Here is a 25,195-nt window from a genome sequence, read left to right on the forward strand (position 1 = left end):
AGCCTGTTGTGTGATCTGTGTATCCTTAGCAGGGCGATGTTGGGGTGGTTTTTACATGGTTGTGTTCAAAGAACTTTTCCTGCTTTGGTGTCACATGGAAGAGGGAAGGAGGAGAGGGGAGAGGAGGCAGCAGCATCTTCATCTTTGGTGAGGAACTGCCTGCGTGTGCAGCCCTCACCCGTGGGCTGGGGGATGAGTAGGAGACCCCCAGCACCCTTCTCACCTGGCAGCCTCGCCCCAAAGTCTGCGTTAGAATCCCAAAATCCCAGCAGCGTCGTGTCCCTTCAGAGCATGGTTCCCAGGCCTGTGACTTGGGAAGGGAGTCCCTCGGGAGCTGATCCGGGTGTGGGGACGGGAGGGCGAGCGCGGGGCCCCAGGGCAGGAGCGGTCAGGGCTGGCTGGGCAGGGCTGGGGGCTGGACAGGGGTGTGCTGGTGGAGCTGTGGGGTGCAGGGGGAGTCTGTCTCTCTTCTCTGCAGTCCGTGGCAGCTCTCCAGCCTGGCGCTTGTTGCTTTTGGGAAGTGCGTGGGCGGTGGGCAGGAGTGAAAGCTTCGGTTTGACTTGATGGCTTTCCATTAAGCTGTAGAGCAGGATCACAGGTACACAGCAGCCATCCGGTCTTTTCAACCTTCCCTCTGGAGACCCAGACCCCGCAGGAAGCCTCTTGTAGTAGGAAAATTCTTTTAAGCTCCAGATTTTTCCATTCCTATTTTGATACTGCACAAAAAATAGGTTTTTCTGCTTTGGAAGCGGAGAAAGGGGGGAAAAATTATCTCCATGACCACTGGACTGATGGAACTCAGACTCAGCCTTTCCAAACCTGACTTGTTCTCAGCTATCCATGAGGGAAGGTTGGTGAACTGATATAAAATCCCCTGAACTGTCAGTATGTTGTCTGGAAAATGTGTTTCTTTGATTTTTATTTATTTATTGTTTTAAAGCCGTGGTCCTGCAATCTTAGCAAACGAGGGGAAACACCTCGGGCCCTCTGAGTGGGCTCACAGTGCTTCACAGGGCACCTTGTCCCTGCCTTTGGAGGCTTCCAGAGCCGTTTGCAGAGCTGCAGGCTGAGCTCTAAGTGTGTGTTTTCCTTCAAGCTGGACCTGGCACGGCAGAGCTGTGGCAGTCCCACGCAGCACGGAGGGGTTGGCTCCAGCTTTGGATCATCAGCACCTTGGATCATCAGCACCTTGGATCACCAGCACCGTGCCTGTGGTGGCACTGGCTCTCCCCTCCCCAGAGGGGAGAGGGTTGCTCAGTGCTCGGCGTGGGCTGGTGACAAGTGCTGCAGTGACTGGGGGTGCAGAGGTGGAGAGCACAAGGGGGAAGGAATCAAATCTGCAGCTCAGAGGCTTGGGCAATTTTCAAATCAACAGTTTAGCTCTGATTTTCACCCGTTTTCCAAGTGAGTAGTAAAATCTAATAGGTTGGGTGGCAGGGGTTTTTGTTTGGCTCCTTGTGTGAGTCCCTCGTAGGCAGCTGGGAACTGCAGGGAGCTCAGGAAAAGCCCCGTGCACAGACAGCTCAGCTTCCCCATCGCCCCACACCGAGGCAGCACCGGACCCCAAAAGGGGGATGCTGACGATGACTCCACATTCCCTGTTTTTTGGAGCACCATCCCTTTCTTCAGGACAGAAATAGCACCTTGTTTTTCTCCTCGGCTGAGCTCTCATCATGCAGCCTGCACCCATTTAAATGTATACGTGACATTAAGGTTTATTAGGGGCTTTTATTTTAGGAAATGAACTTGCATCAATAAAGTGTTCTTAAAAGCCCTGGATGTTTTTAGCTGTACCTTCAGAATTGACTTCTGCAAACTCTTCAGATATCGAGCGGAGGTGAAGGGAGGAAGGAAGTCGGGGCAGAGTGAGCATTTATATTTTAGCCTGGAGCAAAGTTTGGGTTTTACCTTTCTCAGATGGAAGACAGATCCCCCGGTGCCAGTTCCTCCAGTGGGACTTGCTTGATAACCTTTAGCTGTAACATTGCAAAGAAGACTCTGACCTCTAAATATAGATTTGGATATTTATAAATGCGGTGCTTTGTACACACAGCATTCGGTGGGACGTAAACAGCTCCAGCAAATTGTATTTACCTCCAGCATGGAAACAAATGCTTGATTGCATCACATGAGCTTGCTCAGTGCCTTTTATTTATATACTGCTGGCCACGCCAGGCAGGGAAGGGGAGAAGGCTTCCTTTTGTCTTTCGACCCCTAAAAGACCCTGGAGACTTCTCCCCAGCTACCATTTGCCCTCCTGTCGAGCCCTGTGGGAGGCTGTTTGCATCTTATTTTATAGACTCTTGAGTATGAACAGATAAATACACACATTTCAGAGTCACGTGCTCTGCTTTTCTCAAGAAAACAGACGGCAACTTTATGATCTGAGTGATTTTATTTGAACACAGCTGTGGCCTCGTGATTTAAATATTTCAATAAATTTTAAGCTAACTAGATGAGAGGAAACTGCAAGGAAAACAGGTTAGAGCACGGAAGGAGGATTCCCAGCGGGCAGGGGCAAAACGGGCTCTGCACAAACACTCCTGGCCTTGGCTCCTCTCATGAGCAGCCCCTTGACACCTTCCCTGGTCAGAAAGCCCATCCCAGCCTCCTGCCATCCTTGCAGAGGTGCTCTGAAGGCAGTGGGATGTTGATGGAAATCAGTGGAGAGGCTGAGGGAGAGGTACTCTGAGCTCAGGTGTGGTTCTTTGAGCCTGGGCTGGCTCAAACACAGCCCCAGGCCCCGTGTGTGTGTTCAGGCATCGCTGCACCTTGGAGCTGCAGGGTGTGAGCAGAGTTTGAAGGAGATTGTGGCTTCTCCCTGGAGCAGCATGAATTCCATGTTTTTCTTGGGAGTCTCGTGCTGAGCAGAGGGGAAGGGGAGCTGCAGAAGCAGCCTGGGCTCTGCTCTTGGGTTTGACAGCTGGGTTGTTGTGAACTGATCACAGCTCTGGCTTGTGGGCTGTGTCCCATCAGACTGCCTGTTCCAAGGGATCTGTGCAAATGTACCCGTGAGGGCCATGGGAAGGACTTGCAGGTGGCAGCAGAGGGGCCACAAGCCAAGGGGATTTCACATCTTAAAGCCACTGGCATCAGCCTCTTTCACACCATTGTCCTCAAGATCTCTGTGTGCCAAGTCCTGCTCCCTCTATTTCATGGTCCTTCCCCCACCTTCTCCCCTTCCTTGGCCATATTTCTGTAAATCTCCCCCATTCCTTGGTCATCTCCAAGGAGCTGGGAAGTGCAATTCACTGTTTCTAAGTGCTGTTTTCAGCTCTACCAGCTTTTGGTGATGCTCATTAGATGGGTTTTGCAAGGGCAATTTCCCCTGTACAAAACAATTTAAAAGTCCACTTTTCAGGAGTAAAAGAGGCTTTGCAACATTGACGTATCTTTGTAGGATCAGGCCCTTAATCATTTTCTGCTGGAGCTACTTCATATGTAAAGTGGAGGTAAAGGCTGTTCTGAAAAAGGCCAAGAGGTTTAATTTCACCTGGGATCATTAAGAATAGCAGCAACAACGCTACTGCTAATTACAAGCCGTGTTTATTAGAGTTTGTCTTTGTCACTGCCAACGATGATATTTCTGTTTTGTCCTAAAGGTCCCCCTGTGTTCATCAAGAAGCCTGTGGACCAAATCGGTGTGTCGGGAGGGGTGGCCTCCTTTGTGTGCCAAGCCACTGGAGACCCAAAGCCAAGGGTCACCTGGAACAAGAAAGGGAAGAAAGTGAACTCTCAGAGGTTTGAGGTGAGACATGTCCTTCAAATCTGGTGTCTGTGTGAAGAGAGAGACTGACACAAAGCAGCCCCTGCTCCACTTTGGCCACTCTCAGACCTGATAATAAAGGGAAATTTGGAAGGGGAGGAGTTTTAGCAGCAGGAGGAGTGAAATGCAAGCTCTTGGCCATGTCAACAGCTGGGTTTGTTCCAAAGCAAGAAGGAACTTGGCTCAATTATGTTACTGAAGTTTTTTATTTTGTTTTGTTGGTTTTTTTTCCCTTCTTGGGATATAATATAGCTTCCTGCTTTCCTGAGAAACCCCAGCTAAGCTGGTGGTACTTCAGCTCTGTAAATGTAGCTTTCATAGCCATCCATGGCTCAGCATTTTAATCCTGGGACAGTCTGGAGTAAACATTGCAGTTGTTGGCAACCAGACCCAAGCCATTGGCATTGTTTAGATAGAAATGAGAGCGGAGGAACAAGGACTGGGAGGTCATCCTGTGGAATTTGCTGTGGGACTCAGCCCTGCCAGGCAGCTGTGTGCTGAGAGGAGCTTTGTGGTGTCAGCTGCCCCTGCAGATGGAGGAGCAGGGCAGGGGCTCATTTTTATTTTGTTTTTCTTTGGTCTGTTTCATCCTCCATCATCCCAGTTGTGCTCTGAGCACCCACCCCACACCCCGTCACCGTGGCTCGTTCTTTCAGAGCCTTTGAGATGCACGTTGTGGGTTTGGTGGGTCAATGGTCCCTGGCAGGGTTTGGCTGTGACAGCTCTGTCACCTTGAGGTCAGTGGAGAGCCAGGCTGACCATGTTGGTGATGTGTGGGGGCTGAGGGGCAGCTGCTGGAGGGTTTGCAGTGGCTGTGTGCTTGTGTCTGGTGTCTCTTTAGAGGCAGGAATGAAGCTTTGCTTACTCTGTGTGTGTCTCTTTGCCTCTATCCCCAGACCATTGAATTTGATGAAAGTGCAGGTGCTGTTTTGAGGATCCAGCCCCTCCGGACGCCCCGGGACGAGAACATTTACGAATGTGTTGCTCAGAACCCTCATGGGGAGGTCACTGTCCACGCCAAGCTCACCGTCCTCCGAGGTAAAGAACCTGAGCAGCGTCACAGGGAAGGGGCCCTTCAGCTGGGTGGGAAGGCTGCTAAAAATTCATGGCTAAGGCACAAAGTCCTCCTGGGTTTGGTTTGGTTTGTTCTGACCTGACAGATCTGTTTGCTGTTCTCACCCCAGAGAGACATAAAAACTGCTGTGTGAGAAACAGCTAAAACTGCACCACTTCAGGAGGTTTGACTGATGGTTCCTTCCAACCTGAATTATCCTATGACTCTTACAATCTTCCTCCCCTCCAAAAATTCCGTCCCCGGGTTTAGGAGCAGCACCAGGAGCTCCCCATTATGCACACAGGAAATCCTTCACTGAGGAATCACTCAGTGGGCTGGGGTTAAGGTGATTATGGATCTGCATGGGCCTTCACACAGTTGGTAGCAATGCAAACACTTTTCCTTGTGCAGGATACCTGTTGTGCCTTTCTGGGCTTCTCTCCTCTTCCCTGAGGTCCTTTGCTCTGTGCACTCTCCAAGAAAACAATTCCCTTCTCCATTTTGTTCTGGTTCTTTTTCCATTTGTCCCCTTTACAGAGGATGTTTACATGGATGCCTCCCTCATGTCATCTGTTTGAAATATGCTCCCTGAACTGGATGGGGGGGAGGGAGCAATATGCTGCTGCTCTGCATGCCTCTGGATGTTTGCTGTTATTACCATGGAGATCCCCAAAATCACTGTGTGAAGTGCTGAGCGAGGCCAGGTGCTAGAACTGACCCATTTTAGGGTTTGGAACACCCATCAGTGATGTCCTCTGTTGAAACCACAGGGCAGTGCAGGTGATCCTGGTGGGGTGGTGGATAACTGCCTGAGAGCTCCTGAGGGGAGTTCAGCTTGGCTATGGGTGAAGCCATGGGTGTTTGAGTAGCACTGGCAGTAAAAGCCCTTCTCTCTGCACTGAACATGGCTAACAACAATTTTAGGAGCTCCAGGCAGGAGCCCCACAGGGCCAAGGGGTAGCTCTGCCTATGGGCCAGTTGCTTTTCCTTCAGCAGTTCCAGCGTTCCCTCCAGGAGCAGCTTAAATCCTTTTGTTTGAACAGGCAGCGAGCATGTCCTTCATGGTGCAGAGCAAAGCTGGTGTGTGACTTCCCAAAGTGCAGCAGGGAATTAACACCAGACGTGAAGAGCACAAGGCAAAGCCCCCAGCCTCCCTTTTTAGCTGGGAATATCCCTGCTGTGGGCTCTGTGCTGTCAGGATTTTGGCTGCCTGGGAGCGTGGGGGCCCATGGTCCAGTCATGCCTGACAGATTTGTGTAGGTGACTTAGATGTCTGTGCAGCTCCTGTGCCTGGCATGGCATTTAACCTTCTGTTGGAGAAACGTGGTGGGATGGAGCTGTCAGGAGCTTGGAACGGCGCAGTGTGACAGGAGTGTGTCTGACTGTGGTTATCCCAGAGGGTGGGAGCCTTATTCTTCACACTTATTCCCATGTATTCCTCTGGAGCTGTGACAGTTTGGGAGAAGCGCCCCTGCAGTCATATTCGAAGTTTGTACCCCTTGAATTTAGCTACAAGCAGTGGCAAGGGAAGGTTGTCCTCCAGCTGCCTTCAGTGGTTTTAATGCACTGTCCACCAAAAGTGAGCTGCAGTGTGTGGGATCATTATGTCACTGAATCATCAAGGCTGGAAAGACCTGCAGGGTCACCAAGCCCAACCTTTGACCCATCCCCACCTTGTCCCCAGCCCAGAGCGCTGAGTGCCACCTCCAGTTGTGCCTTGGACACTTTTCAGGGATGGAGACTCCACGATCTCCCTGGGCAGCCCCTTCCAAGGCCTGACCACCCTTTCTGTGAAGAAGTTCCTCCGGATGTCCAACCTGAGCCTCCCCTGGTGCAGTTTGGGGCCGTTTCCTGCTCCTGTCTCTGGTTGCCTGGGAGCAGAGTCTGACCCCCACCTGGCCACAGCCTCCTGTCAGGGAGTTGTAGAGACTGAAATAGGAATGAACTGAGCTCGGGGACCGTTCTGAGTGACCAGGGCTCTTTGTACATGCCTTTGTGCAGCTCTTCCTTCTGGGATCAGCATCATCCACATCAGCCAGAGACAGCTGACAGCACAGGGTCTGCATCTTCCCACTGCCTGACTAATTCCACCCTTTGCTGATTCCACCAGAACTCCGACTGTGGCTGTGCTCTCATGGCGCCCCTGCTCTGTTTGCCTGATGGGACCTGGTTTGGAGTCTCCTGGAGCACTGGGGGTACCCATTCATGGAACTTGAGGGAGCAGGAATTACCTGCGGGGTGGGCCAAGACGATGTTGAAGAGGGTCATGGAAGCTGATTTTGTAGAGTATCCTCCCCATCCCTGTTCAGCTGGAGTTACTCCATCCTTCACCATTCCTTAGCTCTCACACAGCAGAGTTTGTCTGTGTTTTTATCTGTGTTTTTAAGTGCTGGGAAAGTTAAAAGCACCGAGCCAAATGCACTGATCTGCACAATGACAAAGTGAGCATGTTGGCATCTACTCCTCTCCTGTTCCTCCCCTCTTCTGCACTCACCCACTCTCCTGTTTGTCTTTTCTCTCCCTGCTCAGCCTCCTCCTCCTCTGTGTCTCTGCTCTCACTTGCAGAACTGATGCTGAGCAGAGAGAGGAGGCTGCTCCACGGCTGCTCCACAGCCTGGAGACGGATGGGAGCTGTCATTTGCAGAACCTGTTACCTTGGCACGCTCTGGAGAGTGGAAACCTGGGCCCAGCTGCTGCAAACTGCACGGGGGGCTCTAGGGTAGCTGTGCAGCCTGTTACCTGTGCTGTTGTGATCCCAGACATGCCTGTGGGTACTTCATGCACCAGCACTGCAGCATTTCCTCAGCACCAGTGCGGTCTCCTAACAGCATAAAACACAGAAAATATTTCCTCTCTTCAGAAGAGAAAACAGTACATTCTTCCCTACTAGATGCAGCTGCTGAAGGGATTGAGCATAAACCCATCTTGCTTATGCACATGATTAGTCCTGGATCAGACCCTGGTAGAAACCCACATGCCTTCACTTAAAAACAGGAAACTGCAGGAGAGGAAGTCTTTGGGAGCTTCTGAGAAGCAGAGCTGTGATGGACACTGTTCAACTCACACAGTCCGTTCACACCAGCTCTGCTGGCTTGTTTGTCCTTCCTGCTCTGCTTCTCCAGGGATCCCAGTTTGGTAGGGCTGTGGAGACTGGCTGTTCTTTCCACAGCTGGCTAGACAGAGTGCCTGCAAGCCTGACTCCTGCAGAGCTCAAAGAAAAAGAAAGAAAGCAGATTTGGGAAGCATTTTCCAGTTGTTTCTGACTCCAGCAGCTGTTATTTTTCATTATAGTTTAGGCAGGAAGGAAGGTGGTTGTCACAGGCACCCCAGCTCCCAGCTGGTGTAGATTCTCTAAGCTCCCCACTCCCAAGAAAGATATTCATGGCTATACCTGTATCTCTTGGGACAGATACAGACAGAGAGGGTGTGGACTCCCCATCCCTGGAAGTGTCCAAGGCCAGGTTGGATGGGGCTTGGAGCACCCTGGGACAGTGGAAGGTGTCCCTGCCATGGCAGGGGTGGAATGAGATGGGCTTTAAGGTCCCTTCTGTCCCAAACCATTCTGGGATTCTGTCTCTATCTGTCTGTACCTGCAATTATATCTCTATCATGTCTGTCCATATTATGATGATAGTTATTACTTCCTGTATGGAGATTATCCTTTCCCTTCACTTCTTTAGTAGCCCAAGAGAGATTCTGGTGCTGTGAAAGCTGTCCTGTGCTGCCAGAGCTGAGTGGGCTCACGGGACAGGGACCCTTGCTCAGCTGCTGGAGGCAGGGGCTGCTTTTCAAACAAGGACCAGACTGGCTCAGTTCTTTGCTCTGTGGAAGCTGATGGAGGGAGTTCTGTGGAGGTGACTCCTGTGAGTCGTTAGTAAATGCAGCATAAAAAGCAGTGATCAGTGCAGTTCAGTGTGAGGGAACAGAATTCTCTGTGCCCTGGTCCAGCCCTCGCTGCGTCCTGGGCAGTGCTGTCTGTTCCTGGGGGTTGCTGCCCTCCAGAGCACTGGGGAGAAGGGGCTGTGGGACGTGCTGGGGCTGTGGGACTCCCTCCTGGAGTGTGACTGGGGCTGCTATGGACAGACTTCCGCAGCTTCTAGTGATTCCCTCTTGGTTTCCTTTCATGAAGTATTCAGGCACTTCTTTAACAATTCCAGCCTGAAATTTCCCTCACACATTTCCTACTCCAAGAGCACATCTGGTGTGGGCATGTGTAAAGTTCTAGCAAGATCCTGGCTGTTTTGTTGGGTTTTTTTTTTTGTAATTGTTGGCTTTAAATCACAGAAGGTAAACAAGAAGCAGCTCTGGATGCTCAGCAGAGAGTCCCACGGGAGCACGTGGGAAAGGGAAGATGCCCCTCTGAAATGTTACCTTGCTATTTGGAAAATTCCTGTCAGTCTTTCTTCAAACTTGACTTGTTTTGCTTTTCTTGTAGTGACCTGAAAATTGGGTGGCATTGACAGCAGATTAATTCTGTAGCTTCTGAATAACATCAAAGTAATTCTGACTCCCTGTAGAGGGAGGGTACGTAGGGACACGTTAGTGGAGGGAACACAGGCATTACCTGCACTGTTTTGGGGTCTAGCACACATATCTAAGGGTGCATTTATTGCCTGTAAGCCCACAAATTTTAATAACATCATTAGGCTATTACTGTTTTCATAACGAAACTTTCAGCTCCAAATGGAATCAGCAGACAGAGACATTGCTGAGACTCCTCCCTGCATTAAAATTGTCTTTGGCTGGGCAATAACAAAGAACTGAGACTCAGGTACAGACATGGGTGGGAATAACTCGTTGATGTAATTTCACAAGGCACATAGTGCCAGGATAACCTGGGGAGAGGGCAGCTCGAAGTGTTCATCAGCATAATGAAAGGAACAGGGATGGGTTCAAAAGTGCTGGATTTTGATTTTGATCCTGATTAAAACTTGTGTCACTCGAGCTGCCCCATCACTGTGTTCCTGCTTCTTCCCTGAATGAGGGCAGTTGACTGTAGGGGCCAGCCAGCATCCATATCTCCAGAGGAGAGTGAAAAATCCCTCCTCCTCTTCCCTTCAGAGCATCCTCGTGGCTTTCTGCACTGGCTCCATGGCACATCTGCTCATGCTCACACCCTCCTCCTCCTCCTCTAAATTATTAAACAACTGTGCACACCCTGCGGGAAAAAGAGCAGCAGCCACACCCGCTTTATCTTCCTTAATCATCCTCATTTCCAGCACAGCTAATTAGCTAAACCCAGAGCTGCCACCTTCCAGAGTGACAGGGGGACAGAGCACCCCTGTCCCCTCGCTGGGGCTGGGGACCCTCAAGGTGTGTGGCAGCCTGAGCTGGGTCCAGGCACATCCCCGGGCACAGAGCATGTAGGATTTGTTATAAATGAGGGCTGAAGTGCTCCTCTCTCTTCCCCTGCCTCTCTCCATCCCTCCTCTCCTGTTCTTTCTCACCCTCCTTTGCTCAGTGAGGCCTTGAGGTGATTTACCAGCTCGGGGCTGGGGGGGCTGTGAAGAGCTGGGTCTAAGTCAGGGATGAACAAGGTGTTGGGATGCTCCCCTCATACGGCAGCAGCACCTCAGGAAAAGCTTTGCCTCTGTGAGCCAGCACGATTCCAGCAGCAGCAGCTGCCCAGATGTGCCCTTGAAGCACCTCCAGCTTGTGTCTGGTTCTTTTGTTCCTGCAGTTGCCTGAGCTGCTTTCAGAAAGAGAATTCACAACCCGAACCATTCCTTATTTGTTCGGGAGCAGGTCTGGAGGGGGTGTTTGGGGATGGATGGGGAGGGTGGCAGGGCACGTGTGCGTGTCTTGTGGGGATTTCAATGAGGCTGTAATTGCACAGGGAGCCCAGTTGTGCAGGGATGGAGGCAGTTCTGCTTCCCCGACAGGAAGGAAATCTGAGCACTTGACTCAGAGCAGTCTGTGATGTTCAGAGATGCTTCCTCTGCTGATCTGATCCTCAAATCTGATCACGCCTCTCCTCGCAGTTGTTTTAATTAAACTCAGAGGAATTCTGCACATTGTGCTGCAAGATTAACATTTTTGTTTAATTAGAAACACTCAGTAATAGTGGTTGTACCCGGCCTCCCCCAGCACACACACACACACACACACGCACATGTGCACACACACACACACCCTGCCAGGCACGGGGTTATTCCCTGTGTGGATTAATTGGCTGATGGAAGGAAGGGGCTGGGGCTGGAGGCAGGTGGAGCAGCCTCGCCAGGGAGCAGGATGAAGGCAGGGATCAATAGTGATGTCATCTGCAGCCAATGCGGCTCCGGCTCCTCACCGCTCCCACGGCTGCCGAGAGAGAGGAGGGGAGGGAGGACCATTAAAGCCTGGCTGAAAGCTGTGCACAGGCACAGCAATACCCAGAGCCCCTCTGCTGGCCTGACATCACTCCTGGGGGCCGGGGGGCTGCAGGAGCACACGGTTTAGGGGGTCCTGCAGTGCCCCAGCACAGCCCAGGGAGCTCAGAGGGCTGGGTCAGTCCCTAGTTAAAGATGTGTGTGAACAGCTCCAATTTTGGATACAAAATTCTGGTTTAGAGGTGCTTCAGATGCACCAAAACAGCTTCAAACTGAAAGAGTGCAGGTTCACATTAGATACCAGGAAGGAATTCCTCCCTATGACGCTGGGCAGGCCCTGGCACAGGGTGCCCAGAGCAGCTGGGGCTGCCCCTGGATCCCTGGCAGTGCCCAAGGCCAGGCTGGATGGAGCTTGGAGCAGCCTGGGACAGTGGAAGGTGTCCCTGCCCACAGCAGGGGTGGGACTGGATGGGCTCTGAGGTCCCTTCCAGCCTAAACCATTTTGGGATTCTATGAAAAGGCACCCACCATAGCAGGGCCACTGGGCTTCTCCCTTGTCCCGCTGTCTCTGGGTCTTGCCAAATGTATTTGGCTCCATTCCTCCTTATCTATCACGTGCCAGCCTTAGGAAACAAGCTCTGGGTGTGTTTGCACTTGGCAGGATGGTTCCCAGCCAAGGCCAGGGTTTCCAGCCCCATCTCGGTGCCACTCTGAGAGCTCCCATCAGTGTCAGTGGGGGGCTGGTTGTGATGGATGTTCATTTTTTAAGAATCCCACCTTTTTTAAATCCTCTGCATTATTTCCCTTCTGTTCCCTCACCTGCTTTTGGGATGGATTCAATGCCACAGCCTCCTGGGGCTGTGATTCCCTGACACGGCTCATTGGAGATGACAGAGGATCCCTCCCAAATCTCACCCTGCTGCTGGCATCCTCCTTCCCAGCTGCCCTCCCCCAAACACTCACTTTCTGGGGGGAAAAATGTCACATTCCTGAGCTGTGGCAGCCAGCATGAGACAGCTCTCCTCCATCCCACAGGAGTAAGGGGCTGTGTCAGGTAGTATTGGGGAAGCTCTGGGGTTTCGTAGGAGTTATCATTAATTACTCAGCATTGTTGTGATTGCCCTCCTCACCTTCATTAGTGAAGGCAAAGGCAGGATGGAGGGGAGCAGGAAGCTCAGTTGAAGCTCAGTTGAGCCTCTCTGCTGGGTGCTGGTGCCACTGTTCTTAGAGGGCAGCAGCACTCAGAATTAATAAATCTAAAAATCACGCCCTGGCTGACAGCACTTGGCGTATTGTTGTTGTGCGTGTCCCCTCTGGTCTCTGCAGCTGGATGAGATTTTCCTCTCCTTTCTCTCCCAGTCCCACTGTGTCTTTGACAGCCCTTTCCACGTGGGTTCTTTTATTATTTCTCCTGTGCAGTTTGCTTTGTACTGCGAGGTTTGGAGGGGGAAGGTGAACCCCCTCCATTTACGTGTGGCAGCTCAGAGTGTTCTCTGCAGTGCAGGGATCCTTGTGCAGCTTCTGCTCCCCAAACCAGTCAGTGCCATCCCTGACCTGGCAGAGCTTCCCTGCAGCACCTGGGGAAACTCTGACACGGTGACTCAAACACAAATCCTGTGAGGAGCAGGAGAGGGAGCTGGGGGGGCTTAGCCTGGGGGAAAGGAGCCTCAGGAGGGACCTTCTCACTCCCTACAGCTCCCTGACAGGAGGGTGCAGCCAGGTGTGGGTTGGTCTCTGCTCTCAGGTAACAAAAAATAGGTCAAGGGGAAATGGCCTCAAGTTGCTCCAAATTGTTCTGGTTGGATATCAGGAAAAATTTCTTCACTGAAAGAGTGAATAAACATAGAACAGACTGCCTGGGGCAGGGGTGGAGCCACCATCCCTGGAAGTGTTCAAAAAACGAGTTGATGTGGCACTTGAGGATGTGGTTTAGTGGACAGGTGGACCTGGGAGGTCTTTTCCAACCTTAATGATTCTCTAATTCTCTTCTGCTGTTCCCCAAAGGGTTTTAAAAGATTGCATTTAAATGTAGAATCTTGAGGGACATTGAAATAGTCACACAAAATGGACAAGCTGGTAACTCCTACTGTGTCATGTGTGTTCCATCCTGGGCCAGTCAGTGTTTGAACTTGCATTGCACAGGGCAGCGTCTGCCCGATACTTTCCTTGGGGTGTTCCACTGAACCCTGGCACCTGCTTAACCCCTTCCCCTTGTTCTCCACCCCCAGAGGACCAGTTACCTCCCGGCTTCCCAAACATTGACATGGGGCCCCAGCTGAAGGTGGTGGAGCGGACGCGAACGGCCACGATGCTCTGTGCGGCCAGCGGGAACCCCGACCCCGAGATCACCTGGTTTAAGGATTTCCTGCCCGTCGACCCCAGTGCCAGCAACGGGAGAATAAAACAGCTGAGATCAGGTAAGGTCTGGGGGTGAGACTGGAGGAGCTGAGAGCAAATAGAGACGTGAGGAGGCTGCTCAGAGGGTCCTGAAGCAGAAGAGAGGGCTGATAGGTGCAGGCCCCGCTGCTGTGGATTGGGGCATTTGAGTTCTTTTGGTTTTTACACCAAGAGTGGTTGGAGTATTTTCCACTTTGAGCCCTCCTGGTCTTCTCTGCTGCCCAGTTGGCATGAAGGGAATGTCAACAGGGAAGCTGGTGCCCATCCAGACAACGAGTTCCCTGGATCCTGGTGCTCTTCAGCTCAGGGGAAACTGGGGCCTGGATGGGGGCTGAGGGTTTGTTCCTCAGAGCAAGAACTGGCAAAGGAAGAAAGAACCACTGTGGCAGACAGAGCTTTTTAGGCCACACACACCTGGTGTAGGGTCTGTGGTTCAGGCAGCCTCTTGCTGTCAAACATGATGGTGTAAACGGAGCCTCTCAAGGCTGGTGTGGAAGAGCAGCTCCTGCAGGATGTCCCCAGCACCACGTCCCTGCAGCCATCGCTGGAGAGCACTTGGGAGTGTTCCGGAGTGACCCCTCGGTGCTCTGCCCATGGAGTCCATCTCCACCAACAGATGTACCCCAGCTCCGTGGCTCTTGTCAGTTTTCCATCTTTCCCCATCTGCTTGTCCATCTGTCTCTCTTGTTTGTTTTCTGTTTGCTGTTTTGTGTGTGTGGCAACGTGACATCTCTTTAATATTCACGTTTCAGGAGCTGTTTCTGTACTTGTTAAATCTGCCGGTTCTCTGTGTGAGAGTGTGTGCAAGGAGGGCATAGGTGGATTTATTTTGGAGTACTAATGATAAAACTCTTCCATTGACAGCTGCAAAAATGAAACAAGTTTTGCAAGTTCTACCTTTTGACAAAAACTAGCCCAAGAAATAATCCTTTTCACAAACTGCTGGGGCTGACTGCTCTGACCCAGCCTAGAGAAAAGGTGTTCATTTCTAAGTATTTTTGGCAAAAGAAAGGCACTGTTGTAGGCAAAGGAAAAGCAGAGGCTTTGGTGAGGCAACTGGAGTTGCTTTGTTCATATTAGACCTTTCACAAGTTCTCCAGTCAAGTGATAACCAGCTGCTCCTGCCCAGATCTCTGCTGGCCCTGGAGAAATCAGTTCTGACTCTGTCCTGCTGGATCTGGACAGCAAGGCATGGAAACACCTGTTTTTTCTCTTGCTCAGTTTGGCAAAGATTCTTAGTTCTTTCTAAAAATAAAGATATTTAGTTCTACGGGCCACCAGTGGAAAAGCTTCAGCATAGCTCCAGTTTAATGTAGCTTTTACACACCTGCATAAATGCCTCCTTGTTCAGTGAAGCAAAGTTACAAGCAGATCCTTAAACTGCTTTGTTGAATTAGAACGGCTTGTTGAATCCCACGAACACAGATGAGATTGACCTCCCTGTTTTATCGTAACAGCTGAGGCAAATGCAAATAAAAAAAATCACTCAGCATAAATAATGAGAGGTAAACTAGAATTATATTATGCTCTGTGACCACGATCTGAAGTGTGAGTAATGCACAGGCAGATTATTTTTAATACATTCATCATCTTGCTAGAATGCCTTTACTCTTTAGCTTGGTTTGATCTGGTGTTTTCCTTGAAGCCACCTGAGTGCTGCCTTTTTATTCCAGTGAGTTGATTAACCTCAGAGTGAACCCTTGACCCTTCTGATAAATAGAAGATACCTGCTGAGATTTAATCTCATTTACAGCTGCTTTAAATGAGTAAACTGGTGAAACCCTGAAGCATCCCTGTTGTCTTCAGGGCACAAACCTGTTGCCTGTATGTCAGGGAGTGCAGATCCTTGGGCAGTCAGGACTTCCCAGTTCTCCAATTTCATCTGCTTTCGTGGCCTTCCAAAACTTGCATGTTCTGCAAAGAAAGGGCTGTGAAAGTGCAGAATGTTAACATTAGGGACATCTGTACTGTGTCAGCACTTGTGTCTGTGCAAGGGAGTTAAGGCCGAGGCAGATTCGAGCGTGGGATTGTGAGTGAGGCGATGCCTGTTTGAGCTGCTGAAGTCAGATCTTAATTTAATATACTTGTCTTTCCAGAAAACAAACTTTGCCGCCAGAAGGGTGGCATTAGCACACATCAGGGCACTGGGGGTGCTCCAGGACACTGCTAATGGTCCTCAGGGTCTGGGTGTTTGGCTGGCAATACAAACAGACCTCCAAGACCGTGGTCGTTATATTCCCATCGTCCCAGGAACCCACTTGGAATGTGGGTCTTCACTCTAACCAAGACATGGGTGACACATCATTAACCATAGTGGGTGTTCTCTGTCTGGTGTTTCTGCTTTTCCCCTTTCTGTCTCCAGATAAAATTTCCAAGCAGCTGGGAATCTTTTAGTGCTTGGAGGTTTGGGTTGGGTGCAAAGCTCGATTGTCAGTCAGAGGAGCATGGGAAGAAGCTCTGTGTGGGCCCCTGCTTCCCTCAGACACCATCAACATCTCAGCCTTGGAGATCCAGGTTGGGCAGGAGTTTAAGAGGCCTTGGAAAACGGGTATTTCTGCTTATCTTGGGACACTTAAAGCAGAAGGCAAAGCCAATGTCCTCTGCTCAGCTGCTATCTAGGGGGGACGTGGGAGGCAGCCTTCAACCACCTTCCTCAGCACTCAAACACTAAAACCTTTTGTGTCTTTTGTGTGTCTTCTGTTTTCTAAATAACTGGCTATAACAAGCTTTTTTCTTTTCTTTTCTTTTCACTTTTTATTTAACATTCAGAGACCTTTGGTAAGTTTGTTCAATTAAAAAAAAAAATTTAATCAAACGAAAAACCCCAAACCTGCTAATGTGCAGATTTGTAACCCTTGCCCTTTAAACTAATTCCTTTGTAACAGCTTCTTGAGAGGCATGCTCTGCATTTCTTCTACTAACTCTTTCAGTAGGGATGTTCTGCCCTCTAAATTAATTTCTGCAGGGGTATTGCAGGCTACAAAAAAAAGAATAGTAATAATAATTTTAATTAATTTATCTGTATAAAGAGATAACAGCTAAATATGAACCTCCTAACACTGGATAGATTTTTTTTTTTGGTATCTTAGCAACAGTTGTCCTGGAATTCCCCAATTACACAATAGCTTGTTCCCTGGAACTGTGATAATTGTGTTCACACCTGCAGGAGGTCTTGGAGTTTCACATCTAACGGGGTTATTGGCATTTTGAGGAGGAGGGAGAATTGGGGGTGCAGCATTTCCAAATTGAAGCTGTAAATCCCAGGCCAGTGGCTGTGGGGAAGGGTTGAGGAAGGTAAGAGCCCCCTCCAGCTCCTCTGCAGCCCCGGGAAGGCAGGACCTGCCTGCAGAGCTCCCGTCACAGTCTCTGCGTGTGCCGAGCCCCCTTTGTCACTGGGGATGTTGGAATTGCAGCTGTCAGCCAGGATCCAGCACTTTGGAATTGCAGGAGAGCCCAGTGGTTCCTGCTGGTTTGGAGCAGAAAGCTGCGTCCAGCCCTCGGGAGAGGAGCTCAGCACACACGTGTTCCCACACGTGGCCTGACAGAAGGTGGGGATGTGTCTTCTGTCATTGCCATGGCAATGGTGGCTGTCCTCCTCTCCTCTTTTCCAGGCTCAGAGAATCCATAGGCAGCTCAGCGTGTGGGAAACCGGGGTAGGGATGGTGGGAGAGCAGAGCCTGTCCTCGGTGACAGAGGGGGACACCTGCACAGGGAATTCTGCCTGGCACCATCTTGGGCCTTTATAATCCAGAGGCAAGGCCTTTAAGCTGCCTTTTGCCTCTGCTGCTAAACCCCAGGCTGGCCATCTGGGCTCATGCAGCCTCAAAATTTGCCCTAAATAGGCAGATCTGCAGAGCCAGGGAGGCTGTGCGAGGCCGTGTGAAAAGTCTGCACATAGCATTTCAAAACCAGCTTTTCACTCCAAAAGTCAGCATCCAGTGTGAGCTCTTCCTCCTGTAGTCCTGCAAAGCTGGTGCCCTCGCTGTGCCCTGGACCCTGGCAGCCTCGTGCATGTGCTCATGCCCTGTTCAGGACACCAGGCAAGCTAGGTATTGACTGCAGGTGCCTCCCCAGCACCCCCACGACCCCATATCAAACTCTCTAGCACCTGTCAGAGTTCCTCAGAATAATTAACCGAGGGGATATCCTCTTCCAGCACCCTCCTGCTGCCCCTGTGTTGAACAAGGAGCTGGTTAGATGTGAAACTCCAACAGTGAAAATCTCCCATCTGTGTCTGTGCCCCGACCCAAAGTGCTGCTCGAGCTCATTGTGACTGAAATTCTGGTGTGGGGCATTTTCCCAGAGCTGTCCTGCTCCTCCCGTGTGTGCCAGAGTCAGGCCTGGGAAGCCCAGGGTGGCACTGCCTGCTCTCCCAGAGCTCTGTCCCCAGGCCAGGCTGTCTCCCAGAGCTGCTGACAGCCCCTTTCCAGGGGCGGTGCTGATGCTCAGAAGGGGCAGGGAGTGACAAACCTGCAGTGGCACAAGAAGGTAATGCTGCTGTTGTGCCTGGGCTTGCACAGCTCTAACTTCCAGCATGTTTCTGCTGTCAATTAGAGTGAAATTTTATAGGAAACTGTCAGGCTTAGCTGAGGCCAAAGAAGATTTTGAGCCATGGGTGATGTTGGGATCTCTTCCCCTCCTCTACCCTCTTCCCATTAGCCTTGTTCCATACTGGTGCCACAGATGGCAGATTTTCACTCCAATTTTGAGACAGAAGGATGTATCAGAGGCTGTTTTTATTTCCACTGAATTGATCTATAACCTTTGCTGCTTTCTCTCTCTCTCTTTCTCTTGCTTTTTAAACCTTCCTGCCACCTCCTGGGTGGGGATCTGCCCAAGTCCACGCTCCCTCACCTCTTCCAAGCACTGTCTCTCCAACCTTTGTCCTGAGAGCTAACAACCTGCTTCATTAACCTTAGCTAGTTCCTAACCCTAACTAGATGCTAACTTTTCTCTAGCTAATAACCTAACCTCGTAACTAGAAGCTGAGTCTCACTAGAGTCTAATCCCTAACACTGTAACGCCTCTCTTCCCTTAGCTCCTTTGAAAAATAAAGGTGAACTCTAATTAGTATCTCTATATTTTTACCTTCTGTCCTGAGAATGGGGGATTGAACCGCAGCAGAAGGATGAGCAGGGCTGAAAGATAAGGAGGGAAGGGGTTTTTTGGTGATTAAGGCAGAAGATTGGCATGGAGGAGGCTTTGGCTCCTGTTCTTGCCTCTGCCACAAACTTCCCTCCGTGACCTTGGGCAAGTTGCTTCACCTCTACCTCAGTTTCCCTGTGTGTAAAGCAGGATCATAACTCACCAGGGGAGAGGGGAGGGTGAGAGGCTGATATTTATCATTGAATGTGCTCACAGCCCTGGCTGGGAGTGCTGCAGAGTGGCAGCAGTGTCACCATTGCAGAGGAGCTCGTGCATCTCTCCCTAGGGAGAGGCAATACTTGGCACTGCGGGATCTGCCCTGTTCTCAGGATTGGGGTAAAAATCCACCAACTAAACCCCCTTCTTGGATAAGTTTTGAATGCCACTGTGAGCAAAAGGACCTGCCGTGTTTTCAAAGGAAGATGGTTTGGTTGCAGCCTCAGGAGGTCAAATGGGGACGGGGGTTTTACCCCTGATTGTCACTCCCTCCCACCTGGGAGCCCTGCCCGATGCTGGGCACTGAGAGATAACAGGAGGGGCTTGGAATAAAATAATCCAAGGGAGAGGCAGACACAGGCAAGTGTAGCAGGGCTGTTCTCTCCGTGCAGCCCCTCCTGGCTGGCATTGGGGCGGCTCCAGAGCCACTGCAGGAGGTGCCAGGTAGCCCTGTCACCTCTTCAGTGCCCACATCTGCCTTCAGTCCCTGTGCAGAGCCCTGAGGGATGGCCAGAGGTCCTGAGCACTGAATTCCTCACACATCTGTGCTACTAGCTAAAGTTTGGAGCTGGGGCTTTGCTGGCCAAGGTGGGATCAAACCTGCAGCTTAATGTGCTGCAAGGTGCCCGCGTGTCCCTGTCCCTGCCCGGGCTAGCACAGCCCCGATGCCAGCCCTGTCCCCAGGAGCGGTGAAGGTAAATGCAAGGTCACCGTGTGTTCAGTGAGTAGCAAACAGTCATGTTAGCTGAGAGCCTGAGGGGTTTCTTTACATTCCTACAACGAAATGGAGCCAGTCTTAAGACTTTTGAAGCCGAGAGCCACGGAGGCTCTGCAAACAGCCAGCTGGATTGGGCTGCTGAAAAGGGCACCCCACCTTAAGTAGCCTGAGCCCTCTTCAGTGTCCCTGCAATTTGAGATAGACCAAGAAGTTTCCTACTGGGAACTGTCTTCCTTGACTCAGGTCCTTTTCCCACAGGCAGTGCAGGTGTTTGGGGTTTTGCAGTCATTTCACTCATTTTCTTTGTTTTCTTTGCAGAAGGTACACCGATCCGAGGTAAGACACCCCAGCTCACTCACTCACCCACTCTCCAAACACTTCTCTCCACACAGATCCTGTTTCATTGCCCTGTGCTCAATACAGATTCGTGTTGTTGTTATGTTTTCTTGTCCTGCTTCACCTCTGGATATTTCTTTTTTATACCTGTCTTTATTTTATCTATGGTTATAATGTCCTTTTTTGTTTGCTGGGTGCACTTGGTAATACTGATACTGTTATTCTAATAACGTCTCCAGCTGTGCTGCCTCAGATTTATGGCAGAGTTTTAAGAGCTAATCTCTCCAGGACTATGAAGGACTGAAGTTTATCTCGAGCATTAAATGCTTTCAAAGCTTGGTAAATACTTAGGACCTTCTCTTGATTGGTGCAAAGTGCTTCCAAGCTGCTGATGGTGATGAGAGTTTTCCAGTCCTTTGCTCAGGCAGAACTTCAGCACTCACCATCTCAGCATACTCATTTGTTTGGCTCCAGAGCCTCTTTCCACTTCCTCCCCACTCTCTTACCCTTAGGTTTCTCTGGGAAGGATCCATGGTAAGTAGCTTCTGCACTGTCTCTTTAATGGAGTCAAAAATTGACCTCGAGCTGCCTGAAAGGCAGGAGGAATTGGGTGTGCACCCCTTGGAAGACCCTGCTTTGGTTTTGTCTCCACTGGCACATTTAAAATTCCGTAATTCTCTGCTGGTAAAAGCAACAGGAGGTGCTGTAGGTGAGATTTACGTTTTCACACATCATCTCTGTCGGCTCCTGACAAGTGCTGAACGCTCCTCACCCTCTTTGCAGCCTCATTTCTGCCATTGCCTTGACCAGCAGAGCTGCAGTGGGCAGGGAGGGAGGGTGAGCCCCTATTCCCCTGGGAAAGCTGCCCACTGCAGTCCCTGGTTCCCTTCCTGCTCTGGAGTGGGGCTTCATCTCCCCTGGGTGCTCTCAGACCAGTGATGCTCACGAGCTGCACAGAAAATGTATCTGGAACCAATGGAAACAACCCACAGATTTGTCCAAATTAACAGAAATTTCTGGGAAAACTCACCAGCCAGCTTTCCACCCAAATGGAGCTCTCCAACAGCAGAGCTGTAATTCCATATGAAATATGCTCAGCTGGATGCTGAGTGGGAAGCTCCAGCCAGTTTGGGTTTTAACTCCTGTTGTGCTGAAATACCCACAGATTCTTTTGGAATGGATTTTGTTTGGTTCACTGGCTTCGGTGGGGGTTTTGGGGGTTTAATTCTCTCTGTTCTGCCTTTGGGAGCTCCCAGGCACAGGGGATGCTGTGGGGAATTACACTCACACCCCATCCCTGTCCCAAATCCTCTCCCAGCCCCGTGTCCCTCCAGCAGCATCGTTCCCACCCACGCACACGCAGAGGAACGTGAGCTCTGTGTCCTCCTCTGTGAACACGCTGGTTTTTCCTTCCTGAAAAGGCTGTATCTGCAACCAACAATGATCTCATTTGCACTCCTCTCACTTAAGATTTTATCAATACTATTACACTGAGCTGGAATTGTTTGGTTTTCATATTTAGGTGGGGGTTTTTTTCCAGAGATGGGAGTTAAGAGTCTTACCACATGTGAGCTCTGTCCATATCTGTAGTATAATCATGTACTCCTAATACATAAAACATTTGAGAGCCTGTTGAATTATTTATGTAGTATGTATTTTAACTGGGGTTTTGCAGGGATGAAGCCTTCTGAGGTAAATGAGGCAATTTTCTTCCATGTAGTTCCATGCTGCATCTCTCTGCATATTTGCTGACAGGAATCTTTGGTTTGGGCTCTGGGTATGTTCCTGTAGCCTGCAATAATACACAAGTTTAAGAAAAAACCTTAATCCTTTTGGCCCAGATGATGTAAACCATGCAGGCAATTTTGAAGTTCCAATGCAGTATTTACAGGGTTTTCCCTGGGGAGTATTTACTATCAGTAAGGTGCTTTTCACAGGGGCTCTTATCTCCCGTAGACTTCCTGAGGAGCAGGTATTGGGCACAAAACAAAAGCAGCAGTGAAAGAAATTCCCCAGGCAGTGGGTGACAAAGCCTTTCACTTTTATGGTCACTGCTTCAAATTGAGCAAGGGAAAGTCAACTGCCTGCTGATGGATTTCTGGGGATCACAGTAATATGGATTATTGAGGCTGATTTCGGGAGTTCTGGTGCAGAACGCCTGCATTGCAGAAGCCACAAAACTTGGTGCTTTTGCTGATGAGTTCAGGACAAAGAGCAACACTCACTACAGAGAGAGGATTAAATTTTCTCATCATGTTGGGTCCATGTGCGGCCCCAGCCCTGAGCACAGCCGGGAGCCAGTGTCCGCAGGGGCTCCGTGTTCCCATCCCAGCGAGCCCGGGGCAGGAAACAGCGAAACACTGGGGCTGTTGACTGTCTTCAAAGCCAGCAGAGTAGTGACGATGTGTCTGTGCTGCCATCTCTTCTTCCCTCACAGGTGGGCTGCAGATCGAGAGCAGCGAGGAGACGGACCAGGGCAAGTACGAGTGCGTGGCCAGCAACAGCGCCGGGGTGCGCTACTCGTCCCCCGCTAACCTTTACGTGAGAGGTAGGGAGCACAGCGGCTCACTGGCACACACCCTCCGGGCCCCCCTCCCAGCTGCCCATCCCACCCGGCCCGAGCAGGGGAAGCGCTGGTGGGACCGGGCAGAGTCGCGGGGGGACCCCGGTGCACCCCGAACTCCTCGGCACCGCCCCGCCACCCTTGTGGGGCAGCAGGGCAGGCCTGGCTCACCCACGGCCAAGTCAAGCGTGACCCAAGAGAGTGCACCCCAAAACCTGCCAGGGCCAGCCTGCAGAGCCCACAGGGGAATGACTCCCTTGGGCTGCGGAGAGGCCAGAATTCCCCTTTCTCCCGAAGGATCCCTGCTCTCTGGAAGCGGGATGGTTCCAGTTCTGTTGGTGTGGGTGTGAGAGGAGGGGAGGACCCTCTCAGCCCCCTCCATGGAGCTCTGTCTTCCTGGGTCCCACCAGACTGCAGCAGGAGGGTGCATTGTCACTGCCCCCCTCAGTCCCAGCTGCTTTTCCCTCTGCCAGCAGTAATTTGTCACTGGTTCCTTGGGCACAAACACTGGGCACAGAGCTGAGGACACCAGCAGCCATCCCTGCCCCAGTGACAGCCCCTTCACCCCATAGCAGGGGAACACATGACAGGGGGATTGGCTTCTGCTCCATGCCCCCTCGATGTTCTCCCATCCCGTGGGCCAACAGCCTCTCCACTTTCTCTTATTTTGTTCTCTCTGACCTGTAATATTTTGTGTGTAGCTTTGGTTTAACATCTTTCCACAGCAAAAAGCCTTTTGGTAATGAGAGAGCAGGGCTGGTCCTTCTCGCTTTTTTTTAAAAAAAAAAAAAAAAAAAAGAAAAATACCATTGGGAGGAAAACAGGAAAGTTACATCCCAGCAAACTGTTCCCATTTCCATCCCATCGACAGAGGAAGCGCCTCCCACCTACACTCACGTTAATCTGCAGTCCAATGCAGAGCCATGCTCCTGTGTGCACTCCTTTCTCTCTCTCTTTCTCTCTCTCTCGTGTCTCACGCTCACTAAATCACATGCACATGGAGAGAAGGCTTTTAATAATTTAATGTTTCCAAGCTAAATTTTTAAATAGCCTTTTGTGGCCAGCTGGAAAATTGCGTTTGAAATTTGCCCTGTTGCCTGGGCCCCGAAATTCCGCTTTTGGGAACGTGAATCTGGATCTGATACTAATTCAGGGCTGAATCCATTGCAGACAGCTTAGCTGGAATGGTTTGGGTTCTTAAAAAAAAATTAAAAAGAAAAGAAACAGGAAAAATGTGGGGATTTTTCATTATTGTTTTGTTTATAAATTTCCTCTACTTTTCTGGCCACTCGGAAACTACCCAGGAGACAAAGGTTGTAACACGGTGTTGTCTCCACACCTGGATGAGAGGGCTCCAGGTGATAGCCCTGTTCCTACCCCAGTAAGCCCGTGTGTACCTGGGCCAGCCTGCAAACCAGCACTAACCTGCCGAGAGAGTGCAGAACACAGCGTGTGCCAGCTCGGCCTGTGGTTTGGGTGTTTTTCATGCTGTTTAATTCCTTGTTTCTTGTGTGTTAATATCGTGGAAAGGTAACAAATTTCTGAAATGGATTTGCTTTGGTGGGAGGGAGAGTTCATGCACATTTTTCTTCCGTTTTTTGTTTTAAAAGAGTCTCGAGCACTCTTGTGTTTCCAATTGACTTGTTTCTCCCATAACATGCTTGTCTCTATAGACCACCTGGGATAGGAGTTGTAAGTTTGAACATTGCAAGGAAATGGTTTGGTTTGGTTTTGCTTTTCTTTTCCTTCTTCTAATTATTTCTTTTTTCCTTATTCAGTCCCATGGTGGAGTCAGAGTGAGCAGGGCTGGGTGTGGGGCTGGGGGGAGCAGGGGGAGCGGGGACCCGGCCTGGGCTGCTCCGTGCTGGGGCTGCTCTGCCCGGGCGGCTCCGCTCCCCTTCTCTGAGGAGCAGAAGGACTGAAGGGAGGGAGAATCCTGCCTGGGGTCAGCATCCCTGTGGGGGGCTGATTCTGAGCTAGGATTGCTCCCAGCCTGGCCTCCCTGCGGAGCTTGGTTGGGCTTAAAGGGATGGGAGGGGGAGTGTTAGGAAGGCAGGAAAGAGGGTCGTTACTATCTTCATTTTTTTTCCTTTCTTTTTATTTTGGTTAAGAGAAAAAAAAATCAATCAATTTGCAGCTGACAGCCTTGAGAAGGCCTTTTTTTACTCTCTCTGTGTTTCCCCTATTTTTCTCTTCTCCTCATGTCATTGTGTTCCGCATCAAACCCCCTTAACATCCCTCAGAGCTACGAGAAGGTTGGTGTGGTTTTTTTCTTTTTTACTTTCTTTACCCACATTTTTACATTCGTAAGAGAAAAAAAAAAAAAAATGAAAAAAATTTTAAAAATGAAAAGAGAAAAAGCAAGAAATCTTTAAGATGAGCGAGACCCGCGCGTTCCCGGGTCTCGCGGAGATGAGTTGAGTTGCATTGTGGGCCTCTCTATGCATCCTTTGGTAATGTTGCTGAGTTCTTGCACTTTTTTGTCGTCATGGTTACCTTGCCGTTTGGACATTGGGCCTGATGCATGATAGGAGAATGTAACAATCTTCTTTGCATGCCACTTTTTAAATTAATTATGGATTATTTTTTCAATATATAAATATGTATCGTTTCTTTTCGTTACACAATTCTGGTTTCTTTGAAGTGGATTTACTCTTACTTTCCAAATTTTTTGGTTCTGTTGGGTTTTTTG

At 50.3% G+C, this 25,195-nt stretch overlaps 1 protein-coding gene across 2 annotated transcripts in view; it reads left to right on the top strand.

The window, feature by feature from the left end:
- PTPRS (protein tyrosine phosphatase receptor type S) overlaps positions 1-25,195 on the top strand; it is a 149,733-nt gene that overhangs the window by 69,945 nt on the left and 54,593 nt on the right. Inside the window, exons 4-8 of one of the 2 annotated variants that reach the window (XM_068997088.1) lie at positions 3,603-3,748; positions 4,663-4,804; positions 13,357-13,545; positions 19,923-19,940; positions 22,378-22,488. In XM_068997088.1, the coding sequence (XP_068853189.1) occupies positions 3,603-3,748; positions 4,663-4,804; positions 13,357-13,545; positions 19,923-19,940; positions 22,378-22,488 (606 nt within the window). The remainder of the gene's footprint in view (positions 1-3,602; positions 3,749-4,662; positions 4,805-13,356; positions 13,546-19,922; positions 19,941-22,377; positions 22,489-25,195) is intronic. The other variant, XM_068997089.1, reaches the window with a different exon arrangement.

Source organism: Aphelocoma coerulescens, chromosome 28 (assembly GCF_041296385.1).
Source record: "Aphelocoma coerulescens isolate FSJ_1873_10779 chromosome 28, UR_Acoe_1.0, whole genome shotgun sequence".
NCBI classification, from domain to species: domain Eukaryota; kingdom Metazoa; phylum Chordata; class Aves; order Passeriformes; family Corvidae; genus Aphelocoma; species Aphelocoma coerulescens.